The 18,335-nt window shown below is 48.4% G+C and overlaps 1 protein-coding gene across 1 annotated transcript in view; it reads right to left on the bottom strand.

Annotated features, from left to right (window-relative positions):
* OPRD1 (opioid receptor delta 1) overlaps nucleotides 1-18,335 on the bottom strand; it is a 39,872-nt gene that overhangs the window by 7,386 nt on the left and 14,151 nt on the right. Inside the window, exon 2 of the mRNA XM_059376891.1 lies at nucleotides 1,795-2,144. Coding sequence (XP_059232874.1) covers nucleotides 1,795-2,144 — 350 coding nt within the window. The remainder of the gene's footprint in view (nucleotides 1-1,794; nucleotides 2,145-18,335) is intronic.

The following is an 18,335-nucleotide window of genomic DNA, read 5'->3' as shown; positions in this document are numbered from 1 at the left end:
CGCGCCCCACACGGAGCGCCCCGAGGGAGGGGGGCGGGGGGGGGGAGATACATTTAGGAGTCCAGAAGTCAAGGCTAGAGCCAGGGAGACAAAGCCCAGCTTAATGGCAAGAAGAACTTTCTGACTGCAGAATTTGTCCAGAGGCGCACCCAGAATGGAATGAGCTCCCTGTTCCTGGAGTGTGGGTGTAGGCTGGACGAGCACCTTAGGGATGTTTCTGGATTCAGACACAGGCCTGAAACTGACCTGGGGAACTCCCAAGGTCTCTTAGAACCTTGGGTTTTGAGGAGCCAGGCAGTGAACTTGGTGCCTGAGAGTTGTAGGAAGGGTACTGGGGATCCACACGGTGGGTCCTCCGGACAGCAGGATGGCAGGACCCCCAGGGCTGACTGAGTCCAAGGACTTCCTTAAGCAGATGGCAGAACAAGGTTCAGAGAGGAACAGCATTTTTCCAAGGTCACACAGCAAGTTACATACAGAACCAACAAGTGCTGAGTTGGGGAGTGTGTGCAGGGGATGGAGCGTGCAGTGAGGAGGCCCATCTGGTCTGGCCCCCAGCAGGGCTGCAGTTAATGGCCCATAAACTGAAGGCTGACAGCGAGGAATGGAGCCCAGCTGCTGAGTCAAGACCAACTGCATGGCAGCTGTGTGAGGGCACCTGGGGCTCTGCCTCTGCGGGGGTTAAGGGTGGTCAAAACGCCTCCCCCCAGGCCTACTCCCCTTCCATCCACAGCACCGACCCTCTGCAATCCTCCACCTCAGCGGCCAACAGGAGTAAGAGGCGTGAGGGCACTAGGTCAGAATCGAGGGTTGTAGGTCAAATTCCACCAAAAGCCTGCTTGTGACCCTAAGTAAACCACCTGACCTCTCTGATTCTGGAAGTTCTTACGGTCAAATAAAGGTAGGAGTCCCTTGTCTTAAGTATTTAACACATATAGTCTCCTTTAAACTTCTCAACACCCCATGATACTGTGTGGCTCGGAGAGGTCAATGGCCCGTGTCACTGGCAGCCTGCTATATGACCTGTCCCGCTTCCTTATGTCAAGCTGGGACAATGTAACTGGCCATCACTAGGAAGCAATGGGCCATAACATTTCAAGGCTGGCCATGCTCTCATCACTTCTTCTCCGTACTCATCTGCTGGCCAGATGCCAGCAGGGGAGGATTCCAAAGCCACCACGTGGTGCCCGGTTCCCTGAAGAACTGTGGAATCGAGCTCCTCCTCCAGCTCACGTTCGATGGTGACGTGAGGAATAAATCTCCGTACTGTTCAGCACTGAACTCCGGAGATGGCTTGTTACAGCTGCTGCTCTGACTGACACACGCAGCTACTATGTTAGTGACCATTCTCACTCTGAGGACACGTACCTGTCACTCTCTGCAGGCTATTCTCTAGGGCCTTGCCTTGGTCAGCTGGGCCAGTGGTTTTCACATTGGGGTGGAAGGGCATTTGGGCTGAGACCGCAGATCTTATGGCCTCCATGGCTCACTGGTCAGGGACACTCTCGCCCTAATGGCCTCTGTCTATCTCCCTTTAAGTCAGTTATCTCCACACACTCCTGGCCAGGGGCTGCATACCCACAGCCCGCCTCTCCACAACCCCATTCATACATTTCCTTTGACCAGCAACCCATCTGCCTGTTGCTGAATCATTCATCCTCACAACAACTGTTTACACTCCATTGGCTGACTCCCCACACTCTCACTGGTCGGGAATGCACACCTCCCGCAGGGGCCCCCCATGCTGAACCCGGGGAGTCAGTGGCCTGTACCACAGCTTCCGCACTCACTCACCCCGGGGGCGGGTCACAGCCATGACCATGATGGGGACACCCACACCCGAGGCCAGGACCCAGATGCAGATGTTGATCAGCTTGGCCTTGGCGGGCGTGCGGAAATCCAGGGCCTTGACAGGGTGACAGACGGCAATGTAGCGGTCGACGCTCATCATGGTGAGGGTGAAGATGCTGGTGAACATGTTGTAGTAGTCGATGGAGAGCACAGCCTTACAGAGCAGCTCCCCAAAGGGCCATGTCTCCATCAGGTACTTAGCACTCTGGAAGGGCAACGTGCTGGTGGCCAGTGCATCCGCCAAGGCCAGGTTGAAGATGTAGATGTTGGTGGCTGTCTTCATCTTAGTGTACCTTCAAAACAAGCATGTGTGTAATTGTTTCCATTCAACAGATTTCAGTTTCACTTAAGATTCAGGGAGTGGGGGGCACCTGGGTGGCTCAGTGGGTTAAAGTCTCTGCCTTCGGCTCAGGTCATGATCGATCCTGGGATTGAGCCCTGCATCGGGCTCTCTGCTCAGCAAGGAGCGTGCTTCCTCCTCTCTCTCTGCCTGCCTCTCTGCCTACTTGTGATCTCCATCAAATAAATAAATAAAATCTTTAAAAAATAAAAAATAAAATAAAAATTAAAAAAAAATATTCAGGAGAAGAAATGATTTGCCCAAGGTCATGCTAAAGGTGAGGGGCAGAGGTGGGACTAGAACCCGGAACCACCTGACTCCACATCACCCTCTTTTCACTATAACAGATGCAAAAGGATTTCTCTGGCTGTAGCTGACTTTGGCAGAAGGTATTTTAGGAAAAGCCCTTCCTCTTCTGAGGGGTACTAAGCAACATGGTTAAAAAAAAAAAAAAAAAAAAAAAAAAAAACCTGGGCTCCAGAGGAAAACAGGTCTAGGTTCTAACCCCGCTTCTCCTAGTTATTGACTGAGGGACGAGGGGCCAGTAATGTGAACTCTCTAAGCATCAGTATCTATAACTGTAAAGAAAAAAAGAGGGGGGGGGGTGATGTGAAATGTAACGGGATGATCTACTTAGCCCTGAGCCCAAAGCCCTGGCAAGTGCTCAGTATATGACAGTTACTATTCTTCATCTATGAAGGATGAAGCTGGGGACTAGACCAGAGTGACCTGAGCCTCTGGCTTCTGCCACTGATCTTTGGGAAATACGACTGGCTAGCTCTGAGGAAGGGACTCTGCCTAGCAGACTGGGTGAGGCCTCTGTGGAGGGCCAGGGCTCCCAGTTCTTCCTGTGGTCCCATCCAGACCTTCTCATCCCCAGGCAGCTGGACTCACATTCAACCCAGGGCATGAGCCCAGGTATCCAAGCCAGATGTGTGCAACTGAGCCCCCCTCCACCTGAAACACCCCTCCATGCCAGACTCTGCTTTGCAGCCTCCTGCACCACACTAGCCCCCTGCTGGGCCATAATGTCTGTCATGGTCCCCCTCTGTACCGGGCCTGCGCTGGGCAGCGGACAGCCTGGAAGAGGCTCCATACACAGACACACACTGTCCCGGTGCAGCGTGATCACCACAGGAACATACAGGTATATCAAGGGGGAACAAGGACTGCTTTCATGCCCCTAGAGTGATGTGAGAAACCCAGAGAAGGGCTGCATGAGTGACTCCTCAAATTTCTGAGCAGGAGGAGCCCTGAGAGATTGAGGGAAAATGATTTTATGGAAGTGTGGTCCAAGGACTCCCTTCAGAATTCCTGGAATAGGAGACTCGTAGACCTACTAAATCTTACCTACATGGGGCTTGAACTCATGACCCCGAGATCAAAAGTCACATACTCTACTGACAGAGCCATCCAGGCGCCCTGGAAATCTTCATCTTTAACAAGCACCACCCCCAAATGACTCTTAAAGGCTCTAAAGTTTGAGAAGCACTATGTGGCCTAGAGCCCATAGAGAAAAGACAGGAAAACTGAAGCCCATGGAGGTGGTGACATGACTCACCCAAGGTCACACAGCGGCAGAGCCAAGGCAAGAACTTAGACCTCCTGACTCCTGGACCAGTGCTCTTTCCCCACTCTACCCCCAGGGTGGAACCACACCACATGCCTCCCCCCCTCTGGAAACCCTGTTCTACCACACCCAGGCTTGGACCCCCGTGCGAGCTGATGATGGCACACCGAGTGCCCTCTATGTGCTCTGAATGACGGAACGAATCCACACCAGCTAGGGCTGCTCCTTCACGAAGGGACTGATTTTTTTTTTTTTTTTTGGGGATTCATGCATTGTCCTCCAGGGCCAGCATCATCTGTCCCACTCCCTCCCCAAATAACTGTCATTTGTCCTGGGGCTGGAGAAGCAAAAAGTTTTGCTTGGCGACAGCAGAATTTCAAGTCTTGGGAAGTCTGTCTTCCGCAGGGTGCGGGATCACAGCTGTGTGGGAGGCGGTCTCAAGCCCACAGCTGACTCGTCTAATTTCGCTTCTTTTACGCAGAACAATTAGAGGCTGTTCTTTGCCTGCTATTTTGATTTGTGAGGATCCTTCAATTCCCAGAGGGGGCTGGGATGCTGGGAAGCGGGTGATGAAGCTGCTGTCGCTGGTCCAGGCGGCCTGAGAGGCACCGCACTGACAGCTGGGCAGAGCCCCAGAGGCTCCCTCCTAAAAAGCCAGCCCATCCCCCCACACCCCCAGCTAAAGGGCTGCCAAGCCTGGCCCTACTGGCCTCCTCAGACAAATCAGGCCGCTCTCCTACTCTCAACCCACCAGTGGCTCCCTGAGGTTCTCTCCCTATTCCATGAATTGGTCCCAGAACTTTCCCCTTGATGGATGGGCCCCGCCCCCGCCCCCCCCACGATGGACTTCTTTGCTGTGCCTTGGCATATCAAGCCTACTCCCACCTCAGGTCCTCCGGGCCGCTATTCCTTCTGCCCGGAACCCCACATTTTGCATGGCTTGTTCCTTCTTTTAAGTCAGGGCTCTATTCAAATGTCACCTTCTCAGGGAGCCCACAGCTGGCCACCCTATGTAGAGTATCCCTCCCCCTCATCTCTCTGTCTCAAGTTGATGCATTTTTCTTTACAGCATGAGCCACCATCTGACTTTTACTTTTTTTCCTCCACATTTGTCTCTCTTGCTCATGTATGATCCCCGAAGGCAGGGGGATCGGTCCCTCTTGTTCCCTGCTAAATGGCTGGGATTTACCAATAGCGCCTGGAAAAAGGCAGGCCCTTGACAGACACTTGTTAGAACCAGGTCTTAGTCCGGGGGCCTCCATCAGCTCTCACGGAGACCACGCAGCCCCCTCTCTCCCCAACAATTCATCATCCAGGTAAGTCAGGGGGCCCACTACAAAAGTACATTTGCTCCGGATACTCTACTGCTTCCAGTTCTTCCACGGCTCCCCACCGCCATCTGGATGAAAATCAGACTCAGACTGCCGATCCATCCGGGTGGCCTCCTTTCCCACAGGGCCTTCCATGCCCAGCCACATCCATGGTTCCTCAGATGTCTAGTCTAGCATGCCCTCCCTGCTATGGCCAGCCACTGTAAGGGCTTGGTGGGAATCCTTTCAACACACACACACAGGATTTTATAAAGTGTTATTTCTGCCAATGTAATACAATTATATTGTGTAAAAAAAAAAAAAAGTCATATAGTGTTATAATGAATACAGGTTACTCACTCCTCTTTCCTGCTCTCTAGAGGCCACCACTTTTAATATTTTTATTCTTCTGGTGATCATCTCCATAATTCTAAATAACACGTTTCTATGGCTATTTCTTAATTTTCCTAATTTATCAGTTTCACACAGTACGTGTTGAAGTTTGTATCAGGTAAGCCAGGCTACATGGCAGTAACAAATTAGCCCCAAATCTCAGTGGTTTCACACTATAATTTGTTTCTTTCTCATCCTTGCAGAGTCCATGCAGCATCTCTGGGACTATATCCCATGAGGCAATGCCAGCCCCATTTCAATCTTGTGGTTCTGCCATCTTAACCCAAGGCCTCCTTGATCACCACAGGGGGAGAAGAGACAGCTGCAGGATCATCTCAGCTTCCTTCTAGAAGCAACACAGCATTTCCACCTAAAGCTTAGGGACTGGACTGGCCATGGCCCTGCTCCCAACTACAAGGGGTTAAGAAGTACAGTCTTCTATGTGCCCCGAAGCAAGAAGGACCAGGTATCAGTGAACATTAGTAATGTCTTCTACACACCCCCAATACAGTAGATGAGTATTAACTCTTATACTACCCAGCTCCGCTTCCTTTCTCCATCCTTTCATAAGTTTAATTGCAACTGCCAAATTCTTAAATTAAATTTGGGGTTTCGGGGTGCCTGGGTGGCTCAGTGGGTTAAAGCCTCTGTCTTCGCCTTAGGTCATGATCTCAGGGTCCTGGGATCGAGCCCCACATCAGACTCTCTGCTCAGCGGGGAGCCTGCTTCTCCCTCTCTCTCTCCCTCTCTGCCTACTTGTGATCTCTGTCAAATAAATAAATAAAATCTTTAAAAATAAATAAATAAATTTGGGGGTTATACAGTCTTTCTTTTAGAGTTTCCCTTCTTATGACTTTATATTGTCCATTGCTGAACCAAATGGTATAGTATCATTGCACTTATCATTGTACATATTTTTGTTTTTCCTGGAGTTAATAGTTGCCTTTTTTCCTCATTTGCTTAGTTCTACGTACACATTGCTAAATCTCTGCAAACATTCTAGCAGATCTGTAAAATGCTTTTTCCACATAGTCACAGAGACTATCAGCTCCCTTTGTATTCCTAGTGCTTCACCTCCTGGAGCCTTCCTCTTCCCTTTCAATTTGGGACTGGTTGCTTTCTAGGCCACCTGCATACCTGTTCTACTATGTTGAAGAATCAGCTTCAAGTCTTTTCTCTCTTGGTCTATGCCCTCATTATGGTGAAACACATCCTCTAGTCACTTCCTAAGGAAGGGCACATAGGAAGCAAAATTTTTATATCTTTGCATGTCTGAGAATGTCTTTATTCTATGCTCACTTCTAATTTCCTTGACTATATATGGAATAGTATGTTGGAAATAATTTTCCACCAGAATTTTGAAGGCATGGCTCCCTCATCTTCTAGCTTTCAGTGCTGCCACTGAGCTAACTAAAACCATTCATGATGTATATATAATCCGTTCCCCCTACCTCCAAAACTTTTAGGATCTTCTCTTTATCCCTGGTATTCTGGCATTTTCTGATGATATGCCTTAGGATGGTTCTTTTTCATTTGTACTGGGCCCTCTCATTCCGAAGATTCATGTCCTTCAGTGTGAAATATCCTCACTTCATTTCTTTGATAATTAACTCCCCTCTGCTTTCTCTGGAATCCCTAGAAAATTGTCAGTCAGATATTGGGCTTCTTGATTGATCCTTTAATTTTCTTATCTTTTCCATTTTCCATCTCTTTGTCTTTTTGGTACATCCTCTGGGAAATTTCCTTTTCATTACCTCTCAACCTTTCTATTGACTTTTTTATTTTATATTGGCTCTCACATTTTATTTTCCCAGTGTCATTTCTTTTTCTTTTATTATTTCTTTTTTATATAGCATTTATTGCATCTTATTTCATGAATACAATATCTTCTCTTGTTTCTCTGAGGATACTAATAATTTTTGCTTTGTATTTTCCTCTGCTTTCTGCATTATCTATTTGCTTCAAACATTTGTTTGCTTGCTTGCCTCCCCCTTTTATCCTAGAGACTTCCTTCAAACATCTAGTGATATGAGACTAAACGTTGATTTTTTTTTAAATATTTTATTTATTTGAGAGAGAGTGAGAGATAGAGAGAGAGAGAGAGAGAAAGCATGAGAAGGGGGAGTGCCAGAGGGAGAAGCACACTCCCCGCTGAGCAGGGAGCCCGATGCAGGAGTCCATCCCAGCCCAATCCCTGAGCTGAAGGCAGATGCTTAACTGACAGAGCCACCCAGGTGCTCCGTACAGGTTGATCTTTGAGTAAGGCACTAAATAAGTAAATGGCAGCCCAGTGTATGTGTGTGTGTGTGTCCATGCACATGTGCACACATCAGTATGGGGGTCCTGTCAACTGGTGAGCCTCACAGTAGGGGAACTGGGCCAAAACTGAGCTTTTATACAGGGGAACATCCAAATATCAGTGCCAGCATGTGTTTTCTCTGGGGCCTTGAGAAAGAATCCTCCAACCTCCTGCTTAGGGAGCACACTTCCAGCTGTCAGGATTATGGTAGCAGAGCTGGAGGAGGGGTCTGTGGACGCCCCCACACCGCACTTTCCATTTGGTATCTCACTCTGACCCTTTCTGTGTCTGCTGCTCAGAGTTCTTCCAGGTTAACTTCTCAAGAGAAAAACCCTTAACCTCTTGCAGAGTAGAGGGTTAGTCACCTGATTGTGCAGCATAACAAGGGCGGAGGGGGGGGGTGCTAAGGGTCTCAATGCTCCCTCTATAGATAATCCATCTTCTGCCCCTGTTTTCAGTTCCACACCTCACCCCTGCTCAGCCTGTTACTCTCCTTCAAATTGCTTTTCATCATCCAAATATGTGTTGACATCTCTTAAGGAACATAACCTGAGGCACAAGAGAGAGAAGTAATTTGCCCAAGGTCACATGACCAGTAAGGAGCAGCGCTGGTATTTAATTCAGGCTGTCTAGTGCCAACATGTGGTAATGACTTTGCTGTACTGCTCCTCAGTGCATGTTACCTCCCTTCCTGTCCCCACCCCGTCCCATAGTTAGTGAAAAAGTGAAGTAATGTGAATTTATTATTTGTTCACTCTTCCGACAGGTATTAATCAAGTATCTGGTATGTGCCAGGTGCTGAGTAAGGAATATAGGTGTGAAGATGACAGTCTAGTTTCTGGAAATTTATGGTCTTAGGGAGGGATCAGACTTTGAACAAACTGCTACACTAATTAATATAGAGTCACCCACTATTACTGCTTTACCATGAAGGAAAAGAACAGGGTAAAGTAATGGACACTACCCAGCAAGAGTGGGAGGGAGGTTTGTGGAAGGAATCTGGCTTATATCAGAAGGTCAACAATGGCTTTTCTGAGATGTGTGCTATGAACTGAATTATAAGAAGAGATATCTAGAAACTTGCTCCTCTCTCCCTCTCCTTCTCTCTTTTCTTGCCAAGTGAGGACAGAGCAAGAAAGTGGCAATCTAGAAGCCAGAAAGAGAGCTCTCATCAGAAATTGACCATGCTGGGGACGCCTGGGTGGCTCAGTTGGTTAGGCAGCTACCTTTGGCTCAGGTCATGATCCCAGCATCCTGGGATCAAGTCCCACATTGGGCTCCTTGCTCGGCAGGGAGCCTGCTTCTCCCTCTGCCTCTGCCTGCCATTCTGTATGCCCGTGCTCGCTCTCTCTCCCTCTCTCTCTCTGACAAATAAATAAAATCTTTAAAAAAAAAAGAAAAGAAAAGAAATTGACCATGCTGGCACCTTGATCTTATATATTTAGCCTCCAGAACTGTGAGAAAATGAATTTCTGTTGTTTAAGCCACTCAGTGTATGGTATTTTGTTATGGTGGTTAGAGCTAAGACAAGGTGACGTTTCTACCAGGTTGGAAAGAATGAGGAAGAGCCAGCCATGTGAAGTTAAGGAGGTAGGGTATTTCAGGCAGAAAGAACAGCATGTGCAAAGACCCTGTGACAGGAAAGAGCTTAATGAGCTGCAGGGATGGTCAGACATTAAGTGTGACTAAGTGGCAGTAAGTCTGAGAAGCAGCAACAGAAGATGCAGCAGGGAGAAGTCAGCAAGGGTCAAATCATGCACAGCAAGAAGTCTGGATTTTATTCTGAGTGCAGCAGGAGGCCACTGGAGATTTTAAGCAAGGGACTGATGTGGTTTGATTTATGTATGTTTCATAAAAGATCACTATGACTACTGTGTAGAAGCGAGATGAAGGGAAGAATGAGGTTGGGTGAGAGACTGAACTTTCTGGAAAGATAAATCATTTACTGCCCCACCCCTCAAAACCCTACTGCTGATCTCTAATTTTTTTTTTCTATTTCAAAAAGTTGTAGATATGACCTTAGACCCTTGCCTTACACCATATAAAAAATTAACTCAAAATGGATGAAAGACCTAAATGTAAGAGGTAAGACTATAAAGCTCATAGAAGAAAACATTGGAGGAAAAGCTACATGGCAACGATTTCTTGGATATGACACCAAAAGCACAGGTAAACAAAAGAAAAACAGATAAACTGGACTATGTCAAAATTAAACAATTTGGTCAGCTGCCTGTGCAGCACAATTGGGTTGATTGAGTGGCTGACTCTTGATTTAAGCTTGGGTCATGATCTGGAGGTCCTGGGATTGAACCCTGTGTTGGACTCCATGCTCAGTAGGGAGACTGCTTCAGGATTCCCTCTCTCCCTCTGCTCCTAACCGTAAAATAAATCAATAAATCTTTTACAATTTTATTTATTTATTTATTTGACAGAAAGAGAGAGAGCACACAAGCAGGGGGAGTAGCAGAGGGAAAGGGAGAAGCAGACTCCTCGCTGAGCAAAGAGCCCAATATGGGGCTCAATCCCAGGATCCTGGGATCATGACCTGAGCCAGAGGCAGATGCTTAACTCACTGAGCCACCCAGGCATCCCAACAAATCTTTTTAAAAAAATTAAACAATTTGGTGCATCAAAGGACACCGTCAACAGAGTAAAAAGATCACACAAAATGAGAGAATATGTTTGCAAATCACAGATCCAATAAGGGATTAATATGCAGCATATATAAAGAACTTCTAAGGGTGCCTGGGTGGCTCAGTCAGTAAGCATCTGCCTTTGGCTCAGGTCAGGATCCCAGGGTCCTGGGACTGAGCCCCACATCACACTCCCAGCCCCGCAGGAAGCCTGCTTCTTCCTCTCCTGCTCCCCCTGCTTGTGTTCCCTCTCTCACGTGTCTCTCTCTGTCAAATAAATAAATAAAATCTTCAAAAAGAAAAAAAAAAAAGAACTTCTACAACTCAGTACTAAAGAAAGCAAACAACTGGATTTAAAAATGGGCAAAGGACTTAAATAGACATCTCTTTAAAAATATAAAAATGGCCAATAAGCACATGAAAAGAAGCCCAACATCTTAGTCATCAGGAAAATCAAAGCCCCAGTGAGATACCACCTGACTCCTATTAGGATGACTACTATAAAAAAAAAAAACCAACAACAACAAACCAGGGGCATCTGATGGCTCAGTCAGTGAAGCATCTGACTCTTGACTTTGGCTAGGTGCATGATCTCAGGGTGGAGGTATCAAGTCCTGCATCAGGCTCCACATTCAGGCTCCACATTCAGGGGAGTCTGCTTGGGATTCTCTTTCTCCTTTTCCCTCTGACCCACGCCAATGCTCTTATGGTAGTGCATATACTCTAAGAAATAAATAAATCTTAAAAAAAAAAAAAACACAGAAAATAACAAGTGTTGAGAAGGATGTGGAGAAATTGGTACACTGTTGGTGGGAATATGAAGTGGTGCTGTCACTGTGGAAAACAGCATAGCAATTCCTCAAAAAACTGAAAACAGAATGTCATAAGGTCCAGCAACCCCACTGATGGGTACATACCCAGAAGCACAAAGATCAGGGTCTCCAAGAGGTGTCTGCAGACATTCAAACCAGCACTTTTCATAAGAGCCAAAAGGTGGGAGCCACTCAAGTGTCTACTGACAAATGAATGGATAAACAAGACGTGGCCCAGGCATACAACAGAACATTAACTTGGCCTTGAAAAGGAAGTAAATTCTGACACCTGCTGCAATAGGTGTGAACCTCAAGGACACCGGACCACGTGAAGTAAGCCAGTGACGAAAGACCAAAAACCTGTGTGACCTCACTTATAATGAGGTACATAGAGCAGTCCGATTCACAGAGGCAGAAAGTGAAATGGGGGTTTATCAGGAGCTGGGGGAAGAGAGAATGGGGAATTGTTATTTAATGGGGACAGAGTTTCAGCTGGGGAAGATGAAGTAAGTTCTAGAGAGAGATGGTGGTGACAGCTGCACAGCAGTGTAAATGTGCTTCATGTGCTTAAAAATGGTGAAAACAGTAAATTCTGTTGTGTGTATTTTACAATTAAAAAAAAAAAAAAAGACGTGACTAACGTGCCATCGCTGTGTGTGTTCCCTAAGTTGAAGAGTGTGGTGTGGGAATCCTTTAAGGCCCTCTAGATCTTGGCTCCACAACATACTGGACTGTGTGATCTTGCATAAATGACTTCACCTCTCTGAACCTGCTTCCTCATTGGCAATTTCAATGTAATTGGCTTTTTAGGAATAACACGTGTGAAATTGTCTAGCTTACTGGCTGGCATGTAGACAAGAACAGGCGGCCCTTTTGGGCTTTTATCCCCTGATATCGTTCTGCTTTTCTCTCCTAGGGTTCCCACTGGATCCATTCCTGGGGGTGAGGACAGCAAGCCTGGTGAACTTCTGCTGACTCTGAGAGGCCTTGGGAAATCCTTTGCTTTTTTTTCTAAGTCAGAATCCTCCATTAGGTCATCTTGAATTCAGCAGCTGCAAGGGAACCTGCTCCCAGCCACATGTCTCAGCCCTTGGAGAGGCTTCCTACAGAAGCAGCACCGAGTGACGGGCCGTGCTCATGTCACAGCTTTAGGCCCATCCCCTTGTCTGTCAGACAAGCCCCACTGGCAGGGGGGGAGCATCCCCACTTCACCCTGACTAAGAGAGGGTGTGCTCTGAAGCACATCACATCCCAGGAGCACTCCAGGGCCTTCCAGAGAGCTGTGCTTCTTGGCTGACAAGTAAGACCCTAGTAGAATTTTCTCCCCCCAGCAAAGCCAGAGCACTCGGTTAGAGCAGCAGTGAGTGGCAGGTGCTGGGAAGGCTAAACCATTCCCTCCCTGGCGCAAGGCCTGCCTGGGACAGGTCTGATGGCTTAGGGTGGGTTGTTTGTGTTTGTGTTCTCTGAGGAGCACTTCCTCCATTGGCCAGGCACTGTGCCGGAAACCGTGAACGCACGAATGTGTTTCATCCCCATGGCAAGCCTGATTGCTTACCGTGTCCTCGCTGTCCCCACCGCACATCGGAGCTGGGGATAGCTGGTGCACCTGGAGACACACGGCTGCGGAGTGCCAGTGATGGGATGCCAACTCAGATCGGGTTCCCAGAGTCCACGGCCCCCTGCTGCCTGCACTAGGTCAGCAAACTGTGGCCCTGGGGCAGGGCCTGGTCTGGAGGCCAAGGCCAAGTGGAGCGAGCATCTGGACCAGCACATCTGGATGCAGGTGGGCTCCCTGGGCTGCTTGTTTCCCACACGTTCCTCCACCCTGCTATGGTTTGGGGGTTTGCAGACAATCTGCTCATAATCCAGGTGGGGCTGGGGAGAACAGGCCTACAGACATCAGAAAAATGTCACAGGCACCGTGACGAGGCATGAGAGAAAGAGGTCAATTCAGAACAAAACATACACCTCTGGTCACAAAGGGGTGGCAACTGGTGTTCATGGACAACAACTCCGAGCCAGGTCTTTCCCAGGCACGAGTTCACGTGCTCCTTACGCCCGAGACATGCCATGCCGGCACAGGGAAAATATTTTCCTTCATTTCCTCCTCCCAGGACCCACACAGAGTGGAGAGAATTTAGGATTCCCCAGTAACAGGGAGCAGTAAAGGGACTTGCCCAAGGTTGCGGAGTCAGAAAGAGGCTTAGTGGAGATTCAAACTGAGTGCTTTCCCCAAGAGCCTTCCTCTTGACTTCCATTTCAGCTTCTCCCCTGAGGACCCAAAATGCTCTGTGCACCCCTCACATACTCTCTTTGACAGTTAAGATTTAAGCTCCCTGAAGGCATGGTGTGTGTCTTGCTCCCCACTAGGCACCTAGAACCTACAGCAGTCCCTCGCACCAATAATAATGTGCTCAACACCCTTGGTAAATGACTAAATGTCACGAGCACCTTCCACACTGGACTGGGACATCCTTCAGGCAGGAACCATGTCCCCTCCGTATTGTATCCCAGGATCAGCATGGGGCCAGGTCAGAGGAGACACGGTTTACTGGAGGACATCCAGTGGGACAGAGGAGTCCAGAGTTTCCAGTCCTGATCCTGGAAAGTAACCAGCCCCAGACTGAAGACCTTGGACTGGGACAATTCTTCCTCCCCCTTCCCCTTCCCTCCTCAACCCAGAAAAACACGGGTCCCCCAAAGGACGCCTGAGCCTGACCCCGCTTGGCCTGAGATGGAAGCAACTCAGTTCTGCCGTGGCCAAAGGAAATGTCAAATCATTTATCCAAAGTAGCTCATCTGTTTCTAATGAAGCTAAGGGTATGTTTTCCACTCAGACACCACAGCCCATGAGGATCAAAGCAGGGGCAAGAGACCTGAAGACAAAACCAAGAACAGCAACAAGGTAAGAGCACTAACCCTCAGCCTGTCTGACCTTGCGGCACCTTGGGGACAAAGCGAACAAAATGGTTTCGGGCTCAATCAAAACTCGTTTGGTTCCAAACAGCATGGATTGCTGGCGTATTTCGAATTCACTTGGTTCCAAACCCTTTTAAAGATCTCAAAAATAATAACTTCTCACTATAAAATGTTCAAACAGGGGCACCTGAGTGGCTCAGTGGGTTAAGCCTCTGCCTTCGCCTCAGGTCATGATCTCAGGGTCCTGGGATTGAGCCCCGCATCGGGCTCTCTGCTCAGCGGGGAGCCTGCTTCCCCCCTCTCTCTGCCTACTTGTGATCCTGTCAAATAAATGAATAATTTCCTTTTTTAAAAAAAAGTTCAAACAACATAGAATCATTTAATAAAGAAAAATTAAAATCACTGTTCAAATTCCAGACCACTGTTAGAGATAAGATGCACACACTCATACCGGTTTACATAAAAGGGACCTTGCTTTAGTACTGTTCTATAACCTGTTTCTCTCTCTCAAAAATATGCTGTAACCATCTCTCTATGTCCATAGATACAAGTTAATATAATTTTTGGTGCCTGCCTGTGATTCTAATCCAGAGGTCAACAGACATTTTCTGTAAAAGGCCAGAGGGTAAATATGTTAGGTTTTCAGGCCACAGAGGATCTCTGTGGCACCGTCTCGCTTTCTCCTTTGCAACCCTTTCAAAGTACAAAAACTATTTATAGCTCAAGGACCACACAACAGATTGTGGGCCGGATCTGGCCTCACCTGCGGACACTGAAGCTCCTACATGAAATTACTTAATAAATCCCCCGTTGAAAGACATGTGGGTTGTTTCCACATCTTCGCTATTACAAAAAACCCTGTGATAAACACCCTTGTGCACACAGATACCTGTGCATCTCCTAGGGGAAAGTTCCTGGAAGCCCAGAGCTAGAGAGCAACTTCACAGTGAAGGCATTCCCTCTAAGGCCCTCTAGACAAATAGCTATGCAGTTTCTGCTTGAGTATTTCCAGAGACGGGGGACTCACCCCCTGCAGGCACAATCTACCGTGTTGTTAGGACCACACACAGAGGAAGCAAGTTTTCTCTCTTTTTGAGCCAAGGGCTGCCTCTTTCTCACCTGGTACGATTCTCCCTGGTTCTGCTCACAGAATCACAATGTCTAACCCTTTTTCCTTCCACGTGTTGGAAAATGGCAGGTGTTAAATTCCACACCTCATGCAGCTGTGGCGAGGCCAGAGTGAACACAAGGAAGTGCTCAGGCCACATTGGCCGTTATGGCTGCTTGGTTAGCTGCCTGCTCAGGGCCACATGGCCGTTCCTCGGTGCCCTCATCTTAAGTTGTTCTGGCACAGTCCTGAGTGTGATCATCTGAGGACAGAGGATATCACCCTCTTGGGTTAACAGAGGGCCAAAGACAATGCAGGTCAACCATGTGATGGGTACACAGACGGTGCTCAGGCCTGGCCTTCTCCTATCTCTCCAGGCAAGTAAGTGAGGCCAAATCCATCTTCTTTGGGATCTAGAACCTCGAATCTGTTCACATGGACCGATACCCCAGGCAGCAGGGCCGGCATCCATGGACAGGTGTTCAGGTTCGTGCCCATATCCAGATGCGGTCTTGAGTGTTTCTGAGCTTACGGCTCACTGCCGATGCAAATAACAGCTTAAACTGCACCACCGTGTCACACATGTCCTGAGCTGGCCTCCTCAGCCCACAACTGTGTTCCTCTCCTTCTCCTTCTAAACCGCTCCAGAAATTCCCCATCCCCTGCATGTCCACACTGTGGACTAGGGATTTGGCAGATGCCATCACCACCAAGCCTTCAATAACCACGTTCAGCTGGATGGTGGCCCCAAGAAGGACAAGTTCACATCCCAACCCCTAGTGCCTGTGAATGTACTGACTTTACTTGGAAAAAGGGTCTTTGAAGACGTGTTTAAGTTAAGGATCTTGGGATGAGACCATCCTGGATTGTCTGGGTAGGCTCTAACGCCGGGGACTGGTGTCCTTGCAAAAGACAAACAGAGAGAAGGGGAGACAAGGAGGTGGCCAGGCGACAACAGAGGTACAGACTGGAGGGGCGCAGCCACACGGCCCGACAGGCGAGGAGCCGCCAGAAGCTGGAGGAGGCAAGGAAGACCTCTTCCCATATGCCTGCAGAGGGAGCGTGACCCTGCAGACACTCTGTGGACTCCTGGTCTCTAGAACTGTGACAAGATACATCTCTGTTATTTTAAGCTCGTGCTAGTGTGTGAGGGCAGCCCTAGGAAACTAGTACAGGAACGGTGCAGCCCAGGGGCAAAGCCTCTGACACCAGATACACCTTGACTAAATCCCCAGCCCTGCCTCTAATTAACTGTACAAACTTGAGCAAGTTCTAACTTTTCCAAGCCTCAGTCTACTCCTCTGTGAACCAGGTATAATGATCGTACCCCATGAAGGTGTGGCGAGAACCTCATTTGTTCCTGCCTATGATTTCCCTAACACGCTGCTCATATCATAGTAGTTTCTCCTGTCCAGAGGAGGAAAAAGGGGTATGATATGCCTTGAGCTGTCCTGGGAGTCCCGAGCTCTCTCCTGACTCCTGTGCTGGCCTTTGGTAACCTGCCACGACTGGGGAGGGACTCAGAGCCCTCTGCTAGAACTTGAGCCCTGGTCTGTAACTTGGAATTTGAGGACCTGGTCTGAGGTCCAACCTGCTCTCCCACTTTACAGATTGGGAAACTGAGGCCCGGAAAGGGAAGGATAGTTGCATGAGGTGACTCAGGGTGTCAGTTCCCTGATTCCTGAGAGGCCAAGTTCTTTCTTCTCTACTAAGCTGTCCTTCTAGAAGCTAACTCTCAGATGAGGGCTCAAGGCAGCTGGGGCCAAAGGGAAAAGGGTAGCTCCTGCCCAAGGCTTTAGAATTCCTGATGAGGGCGGCTCTTAGTAGATGCCTACATCCTAGGTCTCTGCGTCCAGTGATTAACCAGTTTGGGGCAGGTCCACGATGGGACCGTCCCCATCACCGTCATCACCTTTGCCATCTCTATCATGGCAGCTATGGCAACTCGGTGCTTACAAGGGCCTGATGTCTTCTACTGAATTCTACCATAACATTCATGTAAATTAGCTCATTTAATTACTCCAACGACCCTATGAAATCGCTACTAGTATTATCATCCCTATACAGAAGAGGGAGTGTACGGAGACTTGGGAAGTGTCCTGGGTTGAATAGGTGTCCCCAAAATTCACAAAATTCACATCGACCTGGAACTTCTGATGTGACCATATCTGAAAACGGTCTCTGCAGACATCATTAAGATGAGGCCATACTAGATCAGGGTAGGCCCTAACTCCACAATGACTAGTGTCCCTATAAGAAGAAACACAGAGACACAAGGAGGGAACATGGCCATGGGAAAACAGCAGCGACAAGTGCAGAGATGCATTTGCAAGTCTGAGGGATGCCAGGGACTGCTAGCACCCACCAGAAGTGAGGCGAGGAAGGAGTCTTCCCAAGAGCCTTTGCAGGGAGCCTGCCATGGTTGATTTCATGAACTTTGGGCCTCCTGAACTGTGAAGCATACATTTCTGTCATTGCAAGCCACCCAGTTTATGGTCATTTGTGACGGCAGCCCGCAGACATGAATACAGAGGGGTGAAACATCTTGCTAGCCATGGCCTCAAACACAGAAGCAATCCAGGTCTGTTCAAATCACACCACTCCTCAGTTCTCCCAACTAAAAAACCTTTTTCCCCATCAGGAATATAGAATGTGAGCACTGAAAGGAATGGCGGCAGGTGAGACTGTTTATGGAGCACTTACTAAGTGCCAACTGTACTAGCTGTGCTGCTACATGAGTGCTACGAGTATGTCTGTAGCCCACTGAATCTGCACGGGGCATGAGCTTTAGCCCCATTCTACAGGTGAGGAATGTTGAGGCTCAGAGGGCGGAAGTAACTCACCAAAATTCCCAGGGCTAGGAGTGGTGGGGCTGGGCCTTGGGTCCCTCGGACTCCAGAACCTACAACCTAACCTCTACCGCATCTTCTTCTCCCTATGTATCAAGTTCAATCCCTTTGTTTTACAAAGGAGGAAGCCAAGGCACAGCGACAGCACCAGTCACAGATGCTGTGCCCACAGTGGAGAATAAAGAGCTTAAACAAAGCATCTGCCAACCAACCAGCCGGGGTCCAGTTGGGGGAACCCTCTATTTGTATAC

Source organism: Mustela nigripes, chromosome 14 (assembly GCF_022355385.1).
Source record: "Mustela nigripes isolate SB6536 chromosome 14, MUSNIG.SB6536, whole genome shotgun sequence".
Lineage (NCBI taxonomy): Eukaryota > Metazoa > Chordata > Mammalia > Carnivora > Mustelidae > Mustela > Mustela nigripes.
Note: the sequence above shows the minus strand (reverse complement) of the source record. Positions and strands in the feature narration are given on the sequence as shown.